Source organism: Somniosus microcephalus, chromosome 15 (genome assembly GCF_052327205.1).
Source record: "Somniosus microcephalus isolate GS21.2 chromosome 15, FLI_Smic_1.0, whole genome shotgun sequence".
Lineage (NCBI taxonomy): Eukaryota > Metazoa > Chordata > Chondrichthyes > Squaliformes > Somniosidae > Somniosus > Somniosus microcephalus.
This window is the reverse complement of record NC_141001.1, coordinates 48174480-48197948: the sequence shown is the minus strand read 5'-3', so window position 1 is coordinate 48197948 and position 23469 is coordinate 48174480. Positions and strand designations below refer to the sequence as shown.

Sequence of the window (23469 nt, the reverse complement as noted above, 5' to 3'; positions counted from 1 at the left end):
TAGTGATTGTTTACAGCTGAGCAGCTTGCCAAGCCACTTCAGAGGGCATTAAAGTCAACCACATAACGTAGGACTGAAGTCACATGTTGACCAGGCTGGGTCACGGTGGCAGGTTCCCTTCCCTCACGGATATTAGTGAACTAGATGAGGTTTTATGACAGTGGTGCTCACTTATATTTATCAAATTTATTTAATTTCACAACTTGTCATAGTGGGATTATGAACTCATGACCTCTAGGTTTTCTAGTCCTGTACCATAACCACTAGGCTACTAGTGAAACAATTATAATAATGAACTCTGTGACTTAGATATAGATAAATCTCTGTTAACTTGAACAAGAGTAAAAGTAATAGGGTTTGAATCTCATTCACAGTTAATTCACTTCACGTTTAGTTCGTATAAACTTGGCCACTTGTTAAAGTAACCTCATTAAATCTGATTTTTTTTCTTTCCTTCTTGTAGCTTCCTGTTTATATTTAATTTAATGAAACCTTGCTCTCTCTGTTTCCTGTGCAGAGCTGAACCATCTCTGTCCTTTTTGTACATGTATTATTTCTCAGTTAAAAATAGTTGCTGATGAAGGGGTACAGATAGTAATGACTTGTTTCCTGTCTTGGTCACAGTTCCGCACTGCAACCTTCAGATGCTGATTGAAAAGACTCCCCTTGAACTGTAAGGTGCACATCTGGACGAACATTCGGATTAAACCTCCTCATCCTCGGAGAAACCCTTCCTCGTTCTGTCAGGTACAGGAGTAACTTCCGATAGTCTGGGACAAGGCTTTATCCTTTCCTCATTTATGCACATATGTTTACGATTGATAATGCAGCTTTCTTTATAAGTAGTAGCAGTGGGGTGTGTGTGTGCACTTGCAATGTACAATTATATATAGTGAATACTTTCATTTGTAACCACATAGAGCATATTGTAGAGGCAGTCTCTTGTACTGAAGCTGTTTTATATGGTTTCACTATTAGGTGAGCTGTAAGCAGTGTCTGAGATATTAGAGAATGCTACAGTGAGGAGTCTGTTATACTTGGGGAAGGCCGGGGGGTGGTTTGAAACCCTGTGCTTGTTAAAGTCGTAACTGTGTTCATGGTGATCTCTTCTGTTCAATATTTCTAGCAAAATCTTAAACATTTCTTTCATTATCACATAAAGACATTGCTATACATAGAAATTCTTACCCAATATGTTTAGTTTATGGGTCCCCTGTTAGAGAAGGATTTTATTTTATTTATTCATGGGACTGAGGAGGTAGTGGAGATACTGGATGAGATAAAAATTGATAAAGAGGATGTACTTAAAGTTGATGAGTTGAAAGTTGATACGACTCTATGGGGGAAATATTCGGTTGCTTTGCACCTCCTGTTAGCGCCCTAAGAGGGGGCTAATGGGGCGCAAAACAACTAGCGCCCGGGCACGGCACCGCCAAGACCTCCCACGAAATTCAGCGGGAGGTTAGTGGCGGCGATAACCGTTAGCGCCCCGCAGCGGTGCGCCATCGGCGATGACGTCATCGCCATGCGCAGTGACCTGCTCGCGCCCCAGCCGCGATCTTTGGTAGCGCCCCCTGACTTACCGCCAGACACTATGTCCGACGGGATCAGGGGGTCCTACCTGCGGCTGTGGCGGCGCTAATTAAAGGTGAGATGCCAGGTGGCCATTTTTGTTGCTGGCCGCCTGCCAGCACCTGCCCCCGTTGCTGTCCCCGGCTTTCTGAGCAGCCCCCCCGCTGAGTGCCGGCTGCGCTCCATGAGCCCGGCATTTCTCTTGAGTGCCAGGCTCTTTTGCCGGCTCTCCGATCCCTGGTGGCCCAGCTGGGCCCCAGGTCGCGCTGCACAAGACCCCTCCCCTTTAAGAAGGGGAGGAAGGCCTGCACGTAGCGTCGCGATGTTCCCCTCCAGTAGCGCCCCACTTCCCTCTTGGGGCGCTACCGATGAATTTCGATGCGGAGGTGCTAATTTTTTCAGGGCGCTACAACGGCGAAGGGAAGTTAAGGAGGAAATCGCAGAAATATTGGCCATAAACTTCCAAACCGCTTTAGATACGGCGGTGGTGCCAGAGGACTGGAGAATTGCAAATGTTACACCCTTGTTCAAAAAAGGGTGTAAGGAGAAATCCAGCAACTACAGGCCAGTCAGTTTAACCTCAGTAGTGGGGAAGCTGTTAGAAATGATAATCAGGGACAAAGTTAACAGTCACTTGGACAAGTATGGATTAATTAAGGAAAGCCAGCTCGACTTTGTTAAAGGCAAATCATTTTTAACTAACTTGATCGAGTTTTTTGATGAGGTAACAGAGAGAGGGTTGATGAGGGCAATGTGGTTGACATGGTGTACATGGACTTCCAAAAGGCATTTGATAAAGTGCCATATAGTAGGCTTGCTAGCAAAGTTGAAGCCCATGAAATAAAAGGGACAGTGGCAGCATGGATACAAAATTGGCTAAGTGACAGGAAACAGAGAGTAGTGGTGAACGGTTGTTTTTTGGACTGGAGGAAGATATACAGTGGAGTTCCTCAGGGATCGGTACTAGGACCACTGCTTTTCTTGATAGATATTAATGACTTGGACTTTGGTGTACAGGGCACAATTTCAAAATTTGCAGATGACACAAAACTTGGAAGTATAGTGAACAGTGAGGAGGATAGTGATAGACGTCAAGAAGACATAGACAGGCTGGTGAAATGGGCAGACATGTGGCAAATGAAATTTAACGCAGCAAAGTGCAAAGTGATACATTTTGGTAGGAAGAACGAGGAGAGGCGATATAAACTAAAGGGTACAATCCTAAAAGGGGTGCATGAACAGAGAGACCTGGGGATATATATGCACAAATCGTTGAAGGTTGAGAAAGCGGTTAAAAAAGCATACGGGATTCTGGGCTTCATAAGTAGAAGCATAGAGTACAAAAGCAAGGAAGTTACGATGAAATAACAACAGAAAATGCTGGAAAAACTCAGCAGGCCAGGCAACATCCATGGAGAGAGAAATAGAGTCAACGTTTCAGGTCGAAACCCTTCTACAGTTATGATGAACCTTTATAAAACACTGGTTTGGCCTCAACTGGAGTATTGTGTCCAATTCTGGGCACTGCAATTATGGAAGGATGTGAAGGCCTTCAAGAGGGTGCAGAAAAGATTTACAAGAATGATTCCAGGGATGAGGGACTTCAGTTACGTGGATAGACTAGAGAAGCTGGGGTTGTTCTCCTTAGAGCAGAGAAGGTTGAGAGGAGATTTTCAAAAATCATGAGGGGGTCCAGACAGAGAGAAACTGTTCCCATTGGCGGAAGGGTCAAGAACCAGAGGACTTCCAAAAGGTGTTTGATAAAGTGCCACATAATAGGCTTGGCAGCAAAATTGAAGCCCATGGAACAGATTTAAGGTGATTGGCAAAAGAACCAAAGGCGACATGAGGAAAAACTTTTTTACACAGCGAGTGGTTAGGATCTGGAATGCACTGCCTGAAAGGGTGGTGGAGGCAGACTCAATCGTGGCTTTCAAAAGGGAATTGGATAAGTATCTGAAGGAAAACATTTTGCAGGGCTTCGGGGCAAGGGCGGGGTAGTGGGACTAGCTGAAGTGCTCTTGCAGAGAGCCGGACCGGGCTCGACAGGCCAAATGGCCGCCTTCTGTGCTGTAACCAGTCTATGATTCTATGACTGGGCGTCACTGACAAGACAGGCATTTATTGCCCAACCCTAGGGCCTTGATCATTTCACATAACTGAGTGGCTTGCTCAGCCTCTTTCAGAGGGCAGTTAAGAGTCAGCCATATCAGTGTGGGATTGGAGTCACACATAGGCCAGACCAAATAAAGATGGCAGGTTTAGAACCCTAAAGGACATTAATGAATCCGTTGGGTTTTTTAATGACATTACAACAGCTTTACGGTCACTTTTATTGATACCAGCTTTTAAAAAAATTTCTCAATTTTTTTTAAACTGACTTCAAATTCTCAATCTGCCATGTTGGAATTTGAACTCATGTACTCTGTCCAGGCCTCTAGATTATTAGTCCAGGAACATACCTACTGCACTGCTGTAACCTTGAATAATAAATTGTAGTAAATAGGGTTCTTGCATCGATAAACTGGGAGCAGTGTGTAGTACTCCAACTACTAATAGCATGTCAATGTGATAGAATTCAGGATCTAGCTATTTGTGATTCCCAAGAGTGGCCATTGGGGAAGGTGGAAAAAAAAGTAGGTCTCATCCCATCAATGCATCAATGGACCCGTTAGTGACTAGCAACACAGTCAAAGACAAAACAAGACCAGCAGTCTGAGGGACCTATAATTGAGCACTGCTCTCCTGGTGCCATATTAGCAATAAAAACACTGAGGGATGGATTTTGTGAATGGAGACGTGCTGGAGGCGGGACTGCTGCTTGTCGGGTCTCAGTCCAGCCTCCATCATGTTCTGACCAACCAGAGGGATTTTTCCCCTGATTGACCTTGTTAAGCCCGCCCTGCGGGCTCAGCAGGCCAATTAGGAGGAAGTCATTGACAGAGCAAGTCAACATCTGACGTGCCATCTGTCAAGACTTCTTGAAAGAAGAAATGTCAGCATTTGGCAGCTCTGTGAAGCTGTTAAACACTGACATTCTGTGTAGTTTGATGAGTTCTTGTGTTCAGGACTCATCAAACCTTTCAGCTTTGTAGAAAGCAGATGACTGCTGGTTCGGAGGATCCAACAGCCAGTCTGTGAAATCTACAATGAAGATGACGGGACTCCGGAACCACCACGGCTGAAGGCTGTAGGCAGAAACAAAGGTAAATGAACATTTTATACCACTTAACACTTACCTCACATGCTTACCACTCCACACTTGCACCCATCACTCACCTCTACATTGCACTTTCAGACCCCTCCGACCCCCGCAGACCTCCTACTTGACTCCTCCAACCCGGCGGGGTTCTCCGAGGTCAGGAAGCCTTCACCTGAAAAGGTAAAATGGCACTAATCCTTTTTTCTGCCTGTTAGCTACCTGTTAACAGGCAGTTAAAAGGATTTAATCCCTTTCCCGCCTCGAGGAGATGGGACCCGAGACCCGGGGCAGGACATCTTCCTGCCTCCTGGCAAAAGGGCACGGAGGCGGGATGGGGGCGGGTTTGCCATCCACCCCAACTTTCTGCAACTTTACTGGCTGTCCTGCCTCCATACCCGCCTCCTCGGGGCTGACAAAATCCAGCCCAAAGTGTTATAGTCAGAGGGGCGCATGTTTTTTATGGGTCTTGCATTAGAAATAGAGGCATAACCAACATACAATTACATCTGTGGTAGGGATTGCTGCAAGGTATTACAGTGAGGCTCTTTATGAAAAAGGTTGTCATTCAAGCTCTCCTAGAATGCAGTTGATATAAATGTTAACGGAGATGTGTTTAACAATAAGGTTCTTTCATATAGGATAGGTTCTCAGCCCTAATTCCTGAGGTATTTAAATAATCCCTGACTGGCTTTGATTAATGAAGATGGTCTGTTATAAAAATCTAAGAAATTTTAAGATCAAAAAATTGGATTTAGGATCAAGGAGCCCATCCTTTTGTGATAGATCAACACCACCCTTCTCACCATATCTCTCAATCCTTTCTCTCTCCAGAAAGCACATCTAATTACCTCACAATCCCATTGATGCTGTTCACTTCAATAACATTCCCAACACTATTCCCCTTTGGATAAAAAAAGTTCCACTTAACTTCCATTCTTTCTCCTAACTTCCTCATTTCTAATGTGTTTACCCGGCTATTTCAATCCTTCAGCATAATAAGAACATGAGAAATAGGAGCAGGAGTCGACCATATGGCCCCCCAAGCCTGCTCCATCATTCAATGAAATCATGGTTGATCTTCTACGTCAACTCCACTTTCCCGCCCGATCCCCATATCCCTTGATTCCCTCAGAGTCCAAAAATGTATTGACCTCAGTCTTGAATATACTCAACGACTGAGCCTCCACAGCCCTCTGGGATAGAGAATTCCAAAGATTCACCACCCTCTGAGTGAAGAAATTTCTCCTCATCTCAGTCCTAAATAGCCAACCCCTTATCCTGAGACTATAACCCTAGTTCTAGACCTTCCAGCCAGGGGAAACAACCTCTCCAATATCTATCCTGTCAAGCCTTCTAAGAATTTTATACATTTCAATGAGACCACCTCTAATTCTTCTAAACTCCAGAGAATATAGGCCCATTCTACTCAATCGCTTCTCATAGGACAACCCTCTCATCCCAGGAATCAATCTGGTGAACCTTTGTTGGACCCCCTCCAAGGCAAGTATATCCTTCCTTAGGTAAGGAGGGCAAAACTGTGCCCAGTACTCCAGGTGTGGTCTCACCAAGGCCCTGTACAATTGCAGTAAGACTTCCTTACTCTTATACTCCAACCCTCTTGCAATAAAGGCTAACACACCATTTGCCTTCCTAATTGCTTGCTGTACCTACATGTTAACTTTCTGTGATTCATGTACAAGGGCCCCCAAATCCCTCATTTACCAGTCTCTCAGCTTTTAAAAAATATTCTGCTTTTCCATTCTTCCTACCAAAGTGGATTATTTCACACTTCCTCACATTATACTCCATCTGCCAACTTCTAACTCAATCACTTAACCGGTCTATATCCCTTTGCAGCCTCTTTGCGTTCTCCTCACAGCTCACTTTTCCACCTAGCTTTGTATTGTCAGCAAACTTGAATACATTACACTCGGTCCTCACATCTAAGTCATTAATATAGATTGTGAATAGCTGAGGCCCAAGCACTGATCCTTGCGGCACTCCACTAGTTACACCCTGCCATCCCAAAAATGACCCGTTTATTCCTATTCTCTGTTTTCTGTCTGTTAAGCAATCCTCAATCCATGCTAATTCTGTGAGCCCTAATTTTATGTAATAACCTCTTGTGTGGCACCTTTTTGAATACCTTCTGAAAATCCAAATATACTACATCCACTGGTTACCCTTATCTACCCTGCTAGTTACACGCTCAAAAAACTCTAATAGATTTGTCAAATACAATTTCCCTTTCATAAAACTATGTTGACTCTGCCTAATCATATTATGATTTTCTAAGTGCCCTGTTACCACTTCCTTAATAATAGATTCTATCATTTTCCCTACTACTGCTGTCAGGCTAACTTGCCTATAGTTCCCTGTTTTCTCTCTGCCTACTTTCTTGAACAGTGGGGTTGCATTTGCTACCTTCCAATCCACAGAGACCATTCTAGAATTTAGGGAATTCTGGAAGATCAAACCAGTGCATCCACGATCTCTGCAGACACCTCTTTTAAAACCCTAGGGTGTAGGCCATCAGGTCCAGGGGATTTGTCGGATTTTAGTCCCATTAATTTCTCCAGTACTTTTTTTTTACTAATATTAATTACTTTAAGTTCCTCATGCTCATTACATCCTTGGTTCCTCACAATTTCCAGTATGTTCTTTGTGTCTTCTAATGTGAAGTGGGGTGATTGTAGCTCTGCTCACTCAGCAGAAACCTGGCGGGTGGATAGTTAAAATCGCCCTGGCTCTTACGTGTCCAAAAGCCACCATGATCGCAACATCTGCAATTTTAATCTGCCCTCCTGAGCAGGCAGCAAGGACGTGCGCCCGGAGCCAACAGGATCCTTCTCTACATATGCATGTTGTGGCCCAATGGCATCATTGAGACCCGACTGTAATTTTACCTGTTGTTAAAATCGGGGCCAAAATATTTGTTTAAGATCTCTGCGATTTCCTTATTCCCCATTACAATTCCTCCTGTCTCTGCCTCTAAGGGACCCATGTTTACTTTCGTGGATCTCTTTCTTTTTACATACCTGTAAAAGCTTTTACAGTCTGTTTTATATATTTCTTGCTAGTTTACACTCATAGTCTATTTTCTCCCTCTTTATCATTTTCTTGGTCATCGATTGCTGATTTTTAAACCCTCCCAATCCTTAGGCTTACTATACCTTTTGGCAACATTGAAAGCCTCTTCTATTGATCTAATACTATCCTTAACTTCTCTAGTTAGCCATGGCTGTACTACTTTTCCAGTGGAGTTTTTATTCCTCAAGGGAATGTATATTCATTGATAATTATGAATTATTTCTTTAAATGTTTGCCATGGCTTATCTACCATCATATCTTTTAATCTAATTTCCCAATCTACCTCAACCAACTTGCCCCTCATACCTTCGTAATTGGCTTTGTTTAAATTAAGACCCTAGTTTTGGACCACATCACTCTCAAACTTAATATGAAATTCAATCATATTATGATCACTTTTCTCCAGAGAATCCTTTACTATAAGATTACTAATTAACCCTGTCCCATTGCACAATACTAGGTCTAAAATAGCCTGTTCACTATGACTATTTATCTTGATTAATTTTATTAATTCCCGTCATAATCTTAAAAATGTTGACTAGTTAAAGCTTTGTTCCATCAGAGGGACCTAACTGATTTCTCACAGTTAGTACTGATTTATTAACAAATAAATTTAGCTATGTTTACTATGATAATTTACTTAGAAAAATGCGATCTTGCCCCACACAGAAAGTTTGACAACACTCTGAGTGGCAGGTGTTATGGGGGTGGAGCTATTTTCAACATTTTATTTCTTCCTTGCAGAAAGCTGAATCTGCTCTGCTGGTACCTAATATCTCTGTTATTAGTCATACAAAGAAATGACAGTCACTGTACCCCTCAGCTGAGATAATAGGGGTAATTCCACGCCCTGACAGTCCCAGCAGGTAGCTGGCTGCATAGGCAATGCATCCTGGGAAAGCATGGGTGCGCCCAACAGGGAGCTCCAGATCATGGAATCCCCCCTAATAAGAAGAAAGTACAAGTGCTGGAAATCTGCAATTAAAAACAAGATGTCGGAAATACACAGCAGGGTTGATTTTACAAATACCCACTACTGGTGAAAAGGCTTGAATGTCCAGAACACGCATTTTTAAAACTGGCCCTATCAGGTCTAACAGCATCTAAAAATAGATTAACATTTCACATTGCATGCTGTTAGGTATAGTTGCTCTACCTAGTGGAGGCTGAACGCCAACTCTCCGACACCTCCTCCTACCTCCCCCTGGACCATGATCCCACTACCAAACATCAAGCCACCGTTTCCAAGACTGTCACTGACCTCATCTCCTCTGGAGATCTTCCCTCCACGGCCGCCAACCTCACAGTTCCCCAACCCTGCACAGCCCGCTTCTACCTCCTTCCCAAGATCCACAAACAGGACTGCCCTGGTAAACCCATCGTTTCAGCCTGTTCTTGCCCCACGGAACTTATCTCTTCCTATCTCTACCCTATTCTTTCTCCCCTTGTCCAGTCTCTTCCCATGTACATCCGCGACTCTTCCAATGCCCTCCGTCACTTTAACATTTTCCAGTTTCCTGGCCCTAACCGTCTCCTTTTCACTACAGACATCCAATCTCTCTACACCTCCATCCCCCACCAGGATGGCCTGAGGGCGCTCTGCTTCTTCCTTGAACAGAGGCCCAACCAGTCCCCATCCACCACCACCCTCCTCCGCCTGGCTGAACTTGTTCTCACATTGAACAACTTCTCCTTTGACTCCACTCACCTCCTCTTTCAGCATTCCAAAGGGACCGCTTCCTCCACAACACCCCGGTCCACTCCTTTATCACCCACAACACCCCTTCCCCTTCGCCCGGCTCCTTCACATGCAAGCGCAGGAGATGCAACACTTACCCTTATACCGCCCCCCTTCCCACTGTCCAGGGCCCCAAACACTCCTTCCAGGTGAAACAGCGATTTACTTGTACTTCTTGCAACTTAGTATACTGTATTCGCTGCTCACGATGTGATCTCCTCTACATTGGGGAGACCAAACGCAGATTGGATGACCGCTTTGCGGAACACCTCCGTTCAGTCCGTAAAGGTGTCCCCGAGCTTCCGGTTGCCTGTCACTTTAATTCTCCGCTCCACTCCCACTCTGACCTCTCTGTCCTTGGCCTCTTTTACTGTTCTAATGAAGCTCAACGTAAGCTTGAGGAACAGCACCTCATCGTTCGATTAGGCACTTTACAGCCTTCTGGACTCAACAGAGTTCAACAATTTCAGACCATAACCTCTGCCCCTATCTTTTTTTCATTTTTTTCTCTCTCACATGGCAGCTGTCAATCATTCTGCCATCGCCATTTACACTTCATCTAGAGTCATCTTTTGTTTCTTAACTTGTCCTATTACCATCTCCTTTTGCCTTGCACCATCATCCCTTTTGTCTCTTAATCTCTCCTGCCTTCCATCCTATCACAGACCCTCCCTTTTGTTCTTTCCTCCCCTCCCTCCTTTCCCTGCCCCTACACTTGCTTAAAAACCTCTTCCATCTCCAACTTTTTCCAGTTCTGATGAAGGGTCATCGACCTGAAACGTTAACTCTGTTTCTCTCTCCACAGGTGCTGCCTGACCTGCTGAGTATTTCCAGCATTTTCTGTTTTTATTTCAGATTTTCAGCGTCCGCAGTATTTTGCTTTTGTACAGTTGCTTATTATTTGGTGCTGTTGTACACTGTTCAGTATTGCTTTGTATAATTGGGTGCTGTCATCCCAGCCACTGTCTCAAGCTGAACCAGAATGTTCACAACCTCAACATCCTGTCCCACATTAAGTCCTACTTGCCCGTCACTCTTGCTGACGTACATTGGTTTCTCATCCCCAACACATTAAATCTTCATCCATGTCTTCATATCCTTCTATATCCTTGCCCCCACTTTAATTCTGAAACCTCCTCTAGGCTTAAATTTCCTCCCAGACCCTTTGGTACTCTGACTCTGGCCTCCTGTCCATCCCCATTTCCCTTCATCCCACTGTTGCTGTCAGCCTCCTGAGACCTACTCTCCAGAACTCCCTGCCTAAATCCCACCAACTCTCCACTTCTCTCTGCGTCTTTAAAAACCTTCTCAAAATTCATCTTTTCAACCAAGTTTCTGGTCGCCTCTCCTAAATCTTGCGCCATGGTTTGGCATCATCTCTTTTTTATCCTTCTTTCCGCCCCCCCACCCCCACCCCCACCACCCATGTAAAGGCCTCATGATATTTCCTACATAGAAGTAACTGTTGTGCACTGTTGTGTACTATTGGGTGCTGCAGGGTACCGTTGGGTATGATCAGTCACTTTTGCATGCTATTCTGTGCCATTAGGTGCTATTGTGTATTTTTGTTTATTATAGTATACTGTTGCTGCTATTTTGCACTGTTGAGTACTGTTACGTATTGATAGGCACGGTTGTGAACTATTGGGCATTGTTGTATACTGTAAGGTACTGTTCCGCACTGCTGGGTATTGTTGTGTCCTGGTGGGTGCTGTTCTGTACCATTGGGTACTGTTGCGTGCTGTTAGATAACATTGGATGTTGTTGTACACTGTTGGATACTGGTGTGTACTGTTAGTGCTCTTGTGTACTACAGAATACTGTTGGTACTATTGGTGCTGTTGTTTGCTGCAGGGTACTGTTGGATGTTGTTATTTACTGTTTGGCATTATTGGGAACTCCTGTGCATAGTTGTGTTCTGTTGGGCACTGTTGTGTACTGTTGAGTTTCTGGGTCTGTGCCAATTAACACTTTCACTCCTAACTTCCGAAAGGTTCGACTTAATCTGTATTGGTGACAGTAATTATATTTTATTCAGTGAAAGTGAGACTTGATACATTACAGCATCAGAGCAGTATTTAAACAAGGCGCAATCAAGGTTTATATTACCCGTTGGGCCCTGGGTAGAAGATGCAATCTCCACAAGCCAACCCCCGTCGGACCTGGCCTCTCGGCTTGCTTGTTCGCCCAGTGTGGGGGGTGTGGGTCCTCCGGCAACCCGAAACCCTCCTCGGCTCGTCTGGTGGATGTTCCCAAGATTTTTGCCAAATTCCTCTACAACCCAGGTGTTTGAGAGACCCCTTCTTATACTTCTCCTTCTCAGCAAAGCCTATGGGAACCAGTTAACCTAATCATTGACTTACACCTGAAACCCACCCCCCCCCCCACCCAGTCCAATTACAGGAATGCCACGTACCTAATGATCCCGCCTGACCCTGTCAGGTCCTCATCTCACGACACCCTGACATCAGCTGTTTTTGACCATCAAGACTCATATCTGGGGTAGTTATGGCAACACAAACGGAACATGTCTCTGTCAGTAGAGATATGGGGCTGGATTTTGCCAATGGGGATCTTTTGGAGGCGGGACTCCCACTTGTCGGGTTTCAGTCCCGCCTCCATCGACTTGTGGCCAACCCACGCTATTTTCCCTTGATTGACCTTGTTAATCAGCCCAGCGGTCTTAGCAGGCCAATTAAGGAAAAGCCGGTTACAGAGAACGTCAATGTAACAGATGAACTGTCATCATTTGACAGCTCTGTGAAACTGTCAAACACTGACATTCTCTGTAGTTTGATGAGGTCTTGAATTTTGCAGAAATTAGATGGTTGTTGCATTGGAGAATGCAACGGCCATCTGTCATCTCTGCCGTGGAGATGCGAGACTCTCCGCATACCCAACTCTTGAAGCCTGCAGGAAGAAACAAAGGTAAGTAAACTTTTTCTAACACTTTCCGCTTCCCTCACATACTCACCAATCCACACTTGCACCCATCACTTACCTTCACAGCGCACTTTTGCACCCCTCCGACCCCCGCAGACCCTCTACTCGCCTCAGTGACCCTGGCGGGGTTCGGAGCCTTAGGGAAGCCTGCACTTGTGTGGGCAAAATGGGGATAATCCTCTTATCTGCCTGTTAACTACCTGTTAACAGGCAGTTAAATGGCACTAATCCCCTTCCCGCCCCCAAGGAGACGGGACCTGGCGCAGGTCAGCTACCCGCCTCCTGGCAAAATGGCATGGAGGCGGGTTGGGCACCCGCCCCCAGATTCTGCTATTTTCCCGGCAGTCCCGCCTCCATACCCTCCTCCCCAGGGCTGGCAAGATCACGCCCAAGGTGTCCTTGCCATTCGCCTATGTTTTTAATTCACTGCGGATGTTATAACATTCTAAGACAGTGGCAGTCACATATGACTTTGCTAGTTCTGTTCCCATAGACAAGCTGTCTGTTTCTTAATAATAGAAGCACTTTTAAAATCGTAGTCAAGGGGGGCCCAATGCCTGCATTCAAAATCTAACCTGATCTACCCAGGGCATATTACACTAGTTTTAAAAGCATGATTATAAGGGCAGTAATAACATAATGAAATCTTTAAACTACATTTATTAATAGAATCAATTGATTTAGTTCCGGTTGATTAGTAGGGAGACTCAGAAATGAAGATTTCCCCCTTTCTTACAGTACTACAGAATATGGTTGGGTACTGTAGGTACTGTTGTGTGCTGTTAGTGCTGTTCTTTGGTACTGTTGGGTAGTTTTGTGGCTGAATTTTCCCCTCTCTAGTCCAGGATTTATGTAGTAGTGCCCCATTACCATCCCAACTGAGAACAGCTAACGAAGTACAGAACAAGATTGAACCTGGTCTGTATGCAATAAATATTAATGTATGTGAATTAATTCCTTTGCACACAATATACTGAAACGGCACCATTTTTGTTGGTTCATTTTTCAAATATACAGTAACCCCATTTTATTTAATTTTGTCCCCACTCCCCTTTGCCTATTGAAGTGACCCCAGCCAAGAGGACAAACTAGAAATGGCTTCCTGATGCCTCCCACAAGTGAGTGATGAGTGAGAGCGCCCGAGGAGGGGGGTCCTGTTTAATTATTTGTCCCTCCCTCCTCTCCTCAGGAGCTGCTTCAACTGAACATTGGAGGTTCTCTTTTGAAAGGAATTATTGATTCTTAGAGTGAGTCCAAGTGAATTAAAACACAGAACTGATATTTAATCATCTCCGAGCTAATGACTACATCAGTATATCGCCACTATTGATCACTTGCCTCGCAAGCCATCAACCACATTTACTCTAATAAACCAGTACCTACCATGATGTCATCATCTCTCACCATCTAATCAGGAAAAGGACAGATTAATGCAGAAGAATAAAATGCCTAATTAGTGTCTAAAAGAGAGACAGGTTAACATTTCAGGTGAGAGTGACATTAGGGGAGTTATCCCCGGTGTCCTGGCCAATATTTATCCCTCAATCAACATAACAAAAACACATTATCTGGTCATTATCACATTGCTGTTTGTGGGACCTTGCTGTGTGCAAATTGGCTGCTGCGTTTCCCACATTACAACAGTGACTATACTTCAAAAGTACTTCATTGGCTGTAAAGCGCTTTGGGGCGTCCGGTGGCCGCGAAAGGCGCTATATAAATGCAAGTCTTTCTTTTTTCTTTATTTCAGGTGACATTTCTGTTGAAAACATTAACTTGTCTCTCTCTTATAGATGCTAAGTGACCTATTGTACATTTCCAGAATTTCCTGTTTTCATTTTAGATTCCCACAATTTGTGTTACTTTTTACCTTTACTGTTGTAAGGACAGTCAAAATACTTTGAATCTCTTTGATTCTTAGAAATTGTTAGTAAGAAACACTTCCATTTATTTTGCACCTCTCATATCTCTCAGAAACAGCTCACATTGAAATGCAGTCACTGTTATTATGGAGCCAAATGCATATAGCAGGATCCCACAAAACTAAAGATAAATGACGAGTTAATCTGTTTTTTTGCCAGTGTTTGTTGAAGGAGGAATGTTGGCCAGGTCACCAGGAGAGCTATCTGTTCTTCAAATGGAGCAAGGCTTGAACCCACAACCTTTGATATCAGAGGAAAGAGTGTTACCAACTGAGCCAAACTGACACTGTGTTGCTAAGGTTTACATTCATTGTATATTTTGATTAAATACCTGTTTCAAGATTGCTCGGCAGTATTTGGCTCAGTGCTGCTCCATCTTCTAGGTGTTTTTTGGTGATTTTCTAAAAATTTACATCAACAATGTTGTATAATTCTTCCAAACCTTGACAACCAACCATGAAAGAAACATCTGCATGAGATACGTTAAAATAAAGAGTGATTTTCAGTGGTTTGTAACTGAGGAAATCCAAGGATCTCTGGGGCAGGAACTGTGTGGGTGAGACACGGATCTTTTACATCTGGTTCAAATTCAACTCAAACCAATGGGATGAAAGTCTATGCTGGCTATAAGGGCCATATGCGAAAGGAGTTTAGACTGTTTCAACTCAGTTCTTAATGTGTATAGGTCTAAAGTACAAAATTGTCCCTAAATTGACACTAAATAGCAATGTCATTCAGACAGGCCATAGGACAGCTTGGTGTGGGAAGTAAAAAATGCCACATTGCCACAGTAGGGGATGCTCTTTTGAGGTTGGATTTGAGATACATTGCTTGGACAGAGTAGAAGGAGCTTTATTTGCCAACTAGCAGTGCTACAGCTGACTTGGGATTGCTTGATGCTTACACTGGGTGCCTGAAAGGGTAAGAGTTTTCAGCACTCACATCCATCACTTTGGTGGGACACAAAATTCACATTAAAAACTGGAAGCTGGGGAGATTTGAAGATTGGACAGCAGTAGATAGGGAGGATCCATCAGTATTGTTGTAGGGGAGTTATCCCCGGTGTCCTGGCCAATATTTCTCCCTCAACCAACATAACCAAAACAGATTATCTGGTCATTATCACATTGCTGTTAGTGGGAGCTTGCTGCGCACAAGTCGGCTGCCGCGTTTCCCACATTATAACAGTGACTCCACTTCAAAAGTACTTCATTGTGCTTTGTGACGTCTGGTGGTCGTGAAAGGCGCTGTATAAATGCAAGTCTTTCTTTCTTTCTTCTAGTGATGCCATGTTATGGAATATCAGATTTAAATGTCTTGAGTGTTGAAAATGAGGAAGAGTAGAGAGGAATGGTGCCTCCTCTTCACTGCATAATGTTGTTTATCACAAAGACTCAGGGTGATTTTGTCAATGGGGGCGCGTTGGAGGCGGGACTGCTGCTTGTCGGGTTTCAGTCCCACCTCCATCGACTTCTGGCCAACCCACGCTATTTTCCCTTGATTGACCTTGTTAAGCCCACCCAGCGGGCTTAGCAGGCCAATTAAGGGGAAGCCGGTTACAGAGAATGTCAGCGTATGATGTTTCATCTGTATTGTCATCGTTTGACAACTCTGTGAAGCTGTCAAACACTGACATTCTCTGTTGTTTGATGAGTTCTTGTATTCAAGACTCATCAAACCTCTTTTGTGAGCAGAAATTAGATGGTTGTTGCATTGGAGAATGCAGCAGCCATCTGTCATCTCTGCCAGTGAGATGCGAGACTCTTCACATCCACAACTGTTGAAGCCTGCAGGAAGAAACAAAGGTAAGTAAACATTTTCTATCACTTTCCACTCACCTCACATACTTACCTCTCCACACTTGCACCCATCACTTACCTTCACAGCGCACTTTTGTATCCCGCAGACCCCCGCAGACCCACTGCTCGCCTCGGTGACCCTGGCGGGGTTTCCCAACATCGGGAAGCCCGCACCTCTGCTGGAAAAATGGGGATAATCCTCTTACCTGCCTGTTAACTACCTGTTAATAGGCGGTTAAGTGGCTGTAACTCCCTTCCCGCCTCCAGGAGATGGGACCCGCTGCGGGTCGGCTACCCGCCTCCTGGGAAGGTGGCACGGAGGCAGGTTGGGGGCAGGTTGGGTATCCGCCCCCAGATTCTGCCATTTTCCCGGCAGTCCCGCCTCCAAACCCGCCTCCCCAGGGCTGGCAAGATCGCGCCCTCAGACACAGGTTTCAGTCAGGGAAAGCAAAAAGCCAAGGCGGAATACTGGGTGCCTGTACCCACAGCAATTCATTGAAGTCATCCTTTAATTAGCTATTTTGGAGAATAAAGCCAATGCTGTGCCTATTAAATCCTTCAAAAACAGAGCTGGATAAATATCTGATTGGCAGTAGGAGTAGGTGTGGACTGAGATGATCAAATACTCCACAGGGCACAATGGCTCAAGTCTTGCTGGAAAAATAACGGCGGGTTTATGACACATGCCATTATTAATATGCAAATTGGCCAGCAAGTTCAGGGGAAGAGATACGGCATGAGTTGTGAATCACAGAACTTGCTGGTTAATTTAAGCCACTCCGCCGTTAGCCTCGCACAAACGGCAGCTCCCCCTCAACTTCCCCGTTATTTCTAAGAACTTTCTGCATTTGCACATTAAACTCAAATTAAACTTGCCACAGAAAGTTAGAGCTGGTACTTAACAGCGCAAGTACCCTTTTAACGACCTGATAATTGTTAATGCAATGTCAATCAACCTCTCCGGCCCAGAAAGAAAACTATTTAAACTATTGAGTCATTCCTGCATGTAGTAAATTCTTCTTACAGATTTAAACATTTTAAAATTTTAAATGTTTTAATTTTTTTTGTTACTTTTCTTTTCTGTCTTTTTTTCTTTCTCTCTTAATCCAATCTTTCTTTCCCTCTCTTTATTTCTCTTTCTGTACCTGATTTGACATTGAATTCACCCACTCTAATTCACCCTCCTTCTCAGTCCTTCCTCTGTTTACTTTTCAATCCTTAAATTTCATTGGTTAAGGAGATACACTGTTGGTCCCATTGTCCACCAAGGGCCCAGATGCCCTGTCACCCTTGCTGCACTGTTATCAGCTCAAACTACCAGCAACTTTGTAGGCCAATTTTTTTTAAACCTAAACGTGCATGAACAAGTCTAACTAATGGGGCTCGCCACAAGATACCCCACTCCAGCAAAATCTGGCCCAAGATGCATTGTCCATCAGGGGCAAACTGGTTCCCCTAAAAGGCATAGGATTCTTTGGGATGCTCATGAAAAAAGGGGGTAGCGCTAATGATTAGTACTATGGAACCATTCAGGGGACACGCGGGAGTCCGCACCTAATGTCCACGGACAAAATACAGTAATTCATTGTTGTTACATTCATCAACAAATTTTTCAGTCACTGGCACCTTAAACAGCTGAGCAGCACTCAAAAGGCCAAGCACAGTAAGCGGTTTAAAGGCTCTCTCTCAATAGTCTTATTAAAGGACATTGTTTTTTGGGGAGGGGAATCCTATTAATTTGGTGATTTGAAATTTGTAACAAGCCAGGTCAGGGTGTCCAGTCTACTCAATCATGAGCTCCACTCCAGCTATTCAGTCTCCTCAGGGAAAATTCTGCATAAGCACTCCCAGATCCCTAAAAATAATGAAACAAAATTTATCTATTCCCACATTCCAATCTTCATTCCCAGCTGCCATCCATTACACCACAATTCTCTCCCCTCTCCTAATCCCAGCAAAAGAAACATTGGCCCAAATCTTGCTGGACTGGGGCATCTCAACATCTCAAAGTGTGCCATGTTAGTTAGACTTGTTCCGGCACCGTTCAACTCAAAAAAATGTTGCCCTGTAAATTTTTGCTCAAATCAGCCAGCAACTTGTGGTGATTCACAATTCATGCAGCAAGGGCGACAGGGCATCTGGGACCTTGGTGGACAACGGGACCAACGGTGTATCTCCTTAACCAATGAAATTTAAGGATCTCTTCCCCACTACAATGGCCGATTTGCACATTAGTAATGGCGCGCGTCGTTCACAAGCGTTATTGTTTCAGCAAAATCTGGCCCATTGTATTTACAAACAACTGAGGAGCTTTGGGATGAGAGGTTGAGCATTGGGGAAATTTGACAAAATGCCCGCGTTTTCAAAACAGAAAGCCAAAATTTTTAAAGTACATAAATCTTAATTTTGTACTATTAATTTATTAAAATACATTGGGAAATCAGACTTGATTGGCAGGCAGTCAGTCAGGCAGTCAGGGAGGGAGGACCAGCTTATGGTGATGACACAGGCCGAGCAATGCATTGGACCTGGCCAATTTAGCCCCAATAAGTGACTTTAATTGATCTTACTGATTGGGTGCAGCTGGTTCAGTGCAAACTGTTAAGCAGCAATTAGAAACACTGGCATTCACCAGAGCGATTGTCTGCACCATCTCAGCCCAGCACTGGAAGGAGTTCATTGGCTTGTCATAATAAAGAGGCAAAAACAATGGAATCTGATGTCTGCGACTCATTTTAGTCAATTTGGATTTAGAAGTAGAAGAGTACTGATTAACCATGTGAATAGATAGCTCACCAAACGTGTGTACTCATGTAATATGGAATAAAGATCTAAGCATAGATGGTTTGTACATGGACACAATGGGATGAATGGTCTTTTCTCATTTCTTAAATCTCCCCAATATGTCTGCAGAGTTCTTTACAGGGTGGGTGTAGCAATGCTGTATGCGTGTGCTGGGGATAGATATTTACTGGTGCATGACATGTAAAGGTCACTGTTGCAGAGCACGAGGGCTGTCAACTCTTGCATGAAGCGGTAAACACTCCGCTCTTTGCTAACTGTTACAGGGGAGTTGGTCAAAAACATCCTCATGATTATAAAAGTAATACATTCAATTCCACCCAGCTTCCTCCTCACTTATATTGTTCAATCCCTTCTCTGTCCAGAAGGGAATCCAATTGTCTCTTCTGCCAATTTAGATTGTCCACTTCAATGCCTTTTCTTGGTGGCTTATTTGCTAAGCCCACTGCTCATTGAATGAAAAAGTTCAGTTTGACTTCCCATCTTACTCCTAGCTTTCTAACTTGTGTCTCCTGGGACATGGGGTAAACATTTTTTTTCCTGGATTAATTTTTCTCAATTCCCTTCATAACCTTTAAAACCTCAATTAGGTCATCTTGAAATGTCGTCTTTTCCAAAGGAAATAGTCCCAATTTCCTTAACCTTTCCCCATAAATTAAATGTTGATATCTGAAAACACAAAGTCGAAATGTTTATGGTGAGCAGTTACGTCATTGAAGAGGAGTGGTTCCTTTTTCCCAGAATTTACTGTTTCTCAGTGTCCACATTTTCCAGTGATATCTTTTTCTTTCTTTCTATAGGTCACTCCTTTGCAGCTTGGATGTTCAGTTAAAGTCATGGAATTTGCATGCAGCCACATTGTGTACAATTCACAGAACACACCGTCCCCAAATCGCAGAAACAGGGGACACGGTAAGTGCAGATTACTTCATCTGAACAAAATCCCAATTTATTCTTTCTTTTTTCTCTCCTTGGTTATTGAAGGATGTCTCCTAAAGGTCTCCTAATTGCTCCGTGAGTAAATCTCTCACTTGTGGTACTGAGCCACACAGACACAAGAAGTCCCTAGATTTGTTCCTCAGTGAGGACAAGGTAACTGATGTGCTGGTGGGGCACTACAATTGGTACTTAGTGTCTCTGAGCTAGAGAGGGAACAAAATCAGCCAGTGATCCCATTCCACTGACTCTTTTGCCATTAACTGACGGGCTCCCAGTGCTCTGCCCTCTTGCCTAGTCTGTTCCTTTTTCATATCAATGGCCTCCTCCACTTATCACCCAACTCAGTAGTTTCTTGGTTGCTCTTTATTTTTCTGCATAAAGTTTTTTAACAAAATGCACAGACTGAAATACTGACTGCAAAATTGGTTGGTATTAACAAAGCATAGAGATTACCTATTTAGACAGAATATAATAATCCTTCACCATAGCGATCTATGTTCAGTGCACTTTAATATTTACATAGTGACTCTGAGGTCCCAAACTTAGCAGGTGTGAGTTAGCAGATCCATCTCTGTGTAAATTAGTGACCTTAAAATGATATCACATTCATAACAAAACAGCTGATAAGCTACCTGGCAGTTATTGCAGGCATTGCAGATTTTAAGGTTACAAATTTTTCTTCTCTGTAGGAGAGATTGAAAGTGTCTCCAACCAACACATGACATTATCAATGCGTAGGCTCAACTTGTGAAAGTTTTCATGTAAAAGTGCAACAAGGTGCAGAAAGCAGTGTCTGTATCATTACTTGCTGTTAACCTTTAAGGTGGGTTTAGGTCTGTGTAGGCAGCACATCAGTGATTCTCATCTGCTCCTGTAGCTTGAGACGGCAAAGAAAATTACAATGCAAACTTTTTGGGGGTCTCAGTGCTGGGGAAAGCAACATTTTTTTTATTTCTTGCACTCACTGATAGCATCTAGCACTCTTGGGTCAGCTTGGCACAACAATATCGAATACAGAAATAGATTGGAAAGCAGTTTGGAGCAGTCAGAGTTTCTGCTGCTGAAGCAGCCCTGTTTTAATGTTTTGGGATCGCCAGCCTTTTATTTTGCCTCTCCCGACTAGTTGTTTCTCCCTCTCATCCATAAGAGGGGGAAAGTTAAGCTAATGGGGGAAAGTGCAAGGCTGCTGTCGGCTGACTTTTTCCAGCCTCACCTTCTGTCCTAACTGAGATTAATGACCTTAATGTACTCACCTGAGACTTTGCTGCTTAATATGGGAACAAAACATAGATTTGTTTTTATTCATTCATGGATGTATGCATCGCTGGCAAGGCCAGCATTTATTGCCCATCCCTAATTGCCCTTGAGAAGGTGGTGGTGAGCAGCCGCCTTCAACCGCTGCAGTCCGTGTGGTGAAGGTACTCCCACAGTGCTGTTCGATAGGGAGCTCCAGAGCTTTGACCCAGTGACAATGAAGGAACGGCGATATACTTCCAAGTCAGGATGATGTGTGACTTGGAGGGGAACTTGCAGGTGGTGGTGTTCCCATGCACCTGCTGCCCTTGTCCTTCTAGGTGGAAGAGGTCACAGGTTTGGGAGGTGCTGTCAAAGAAGCCTTGGCGAGTTGCTGCAGAGCATCTTGTAGATGGTACACACTGCAGCCACGGTACGCCAGTGGTGGAGGGAGTGAATGTTTAAGGTGGTGGATGGGGTGCCAATCAAGCGGGCTTCTTTGTCCTGGATGGTGTTGAGCTTTTTGAGTGTTGTTGGAGCTGCACTCATCCAGGCAAGTGGAGAGTATTCCATCACACTCCTGACTATGCCTTGTAAATGGTGGAAAGGCTTTGGGGAGTCAGGAGGTGAGACACTCGCCGCAGGATACCCAGCCTTTGACCTGCTCTTGCAGCCACAGTATTTATGTGGCTGGTCCAGTTAAGGTTCTGGTCAATCGTGACCCCAGGATGTTGACAGAGGGGGGTTTGATGATGGTAATGCCATTGAATGTCAAGGGGAGGTGGTTAGACATTCTATTGTTGGAGATGGTCATTGCCTGTCACTTGTGTGGTGCGAATGTTACTTGCCACTTATCAGCCCAAGCCTGAATGTTGTTCAGGTCTTGCTGCATGCAGGCACAGACTACTTCATTACTGAAGAGTTGTGAATGGAACTGAACACTGTGCAATCATCAGCAAACATCCCCATGCCTGACCTTATGATGGAGGGAAGGTCATTGATGGAGATGGTTGGGCCTAGGACACTGCCCTGAGGAACTCCTGCAGCGAAGTCCTGGGGCTGAGATGATTGATCTCCAACAACCACAACCATCTTCCTTTGTGCTAGGTAAGACTCTAGCCAGTGGAGAGTTTCCCCCTGATTCCCATTGGCTTCAATTTTACTAAGGCTCCTTGATGCCACACTCTGCCAAATGCTGCCTTGACGTCAAGGGCAGTCACTCTCACGTCACTTATGGAATTCAGCTCCTTGGTCCATGTTTGGACCAAGGCTGCAATGAGGTCTGGAGCTGAGTAGTCCTGGAGGAACCCATACTGAGCATTTACAAACCATCTTGCATGCTTTGTGACAGTGCGCAGTTTGTCTTCTCCTCAATAGTTTTGAGTCCCAGTTTTAATTCTTATATAATTACTTTGCAGGTGGGTATTTTGAAATCAGCCTTACCAAGTTTCTTTCATTCAGCAGGAGTCTCACCTGTGAGATTGCCACCTCACAACTTCCTGTCTGAGGGCTGGAATTTTATACCTTCACTATGCCAGTATCTCTAGTCTTCTCAACATTCTCTCACTGGTTGACTAACCTTCCAACACTCACTATCAAGGCTCATGCACCAAGAATGAGACTGGCGGCCTCTGTGGAGCAATAAAACCAGCAGCAGTCAACCCCTTTCAGCAAAGAGGGGAGAAAATTTTATGAAATGGAGAAAAGGTTAGCTGGGAAATTTAGGGACCCACTTGACAAGTGGAACATTCCAGCTATTGTTACACTGGCAACCACACTCAGGATGTCACCCTTACAGTTTAATATTTTCAGATTAAAATAGATTCCTTTTCAAAGGACTTTTTAAAACTTTCTGAGGCTGCATTAGCAGGTGGTGATAAAATGGCTTCCTGTTTCGCCCCCACGCTCAGCCTCAGCCTCAGGATTCACAAAACAATGAAAGGAGGTGAGGTTTTTCTATCAGGGACTCTGGGGCTCGATGCAGGCAGGCTTGTTTCCGCTACACTAAGCAACAGCAGAAAGTTTGTGATATGCATTGCAACGTGGACAGTGTGTTGATTAAATCAGTGACACAACAGCCCTGATTATATCTCTATTGCTTTCCTTTATTGAGATAATAACTTACACAAACTTAAAAGCACGAGGGCCATGTGGTGGACACTTGCACTTCAGCAGAGGCTGCATTTGCAGCAGCGTAGGCTTTCCGTGGTAGGTATGGAACCTTCAGCC

General features: G+C 44.2%; 1 protein-coding gene across 1 annotated transcript in view; it reads left to right on the top strand.

The window, feature by feature from the left end:
* The first annotated feature begins 562 nt into the window (after nt 1-562).
* Nucleotides 563-23469, top strand: part of LOC147106714 (circularly permutated Ras protein 1) — a 131277-nt gene continuing 108370 nt past the window's right edge. Inside the window, exons 1-2 of the mRNA XM_086007771.1 lie at nt 563-747; nt 19869-19980. Coding sequence (XP_085863897.1) covers nt 19905-19980 — 76 coding nt within the window. The 5' untranslated portion in view covers nt 563-747; nt 19869-19904. The remainder of the gene's footprint in view (nt 748-19868; nt 19981-23469) is intronic.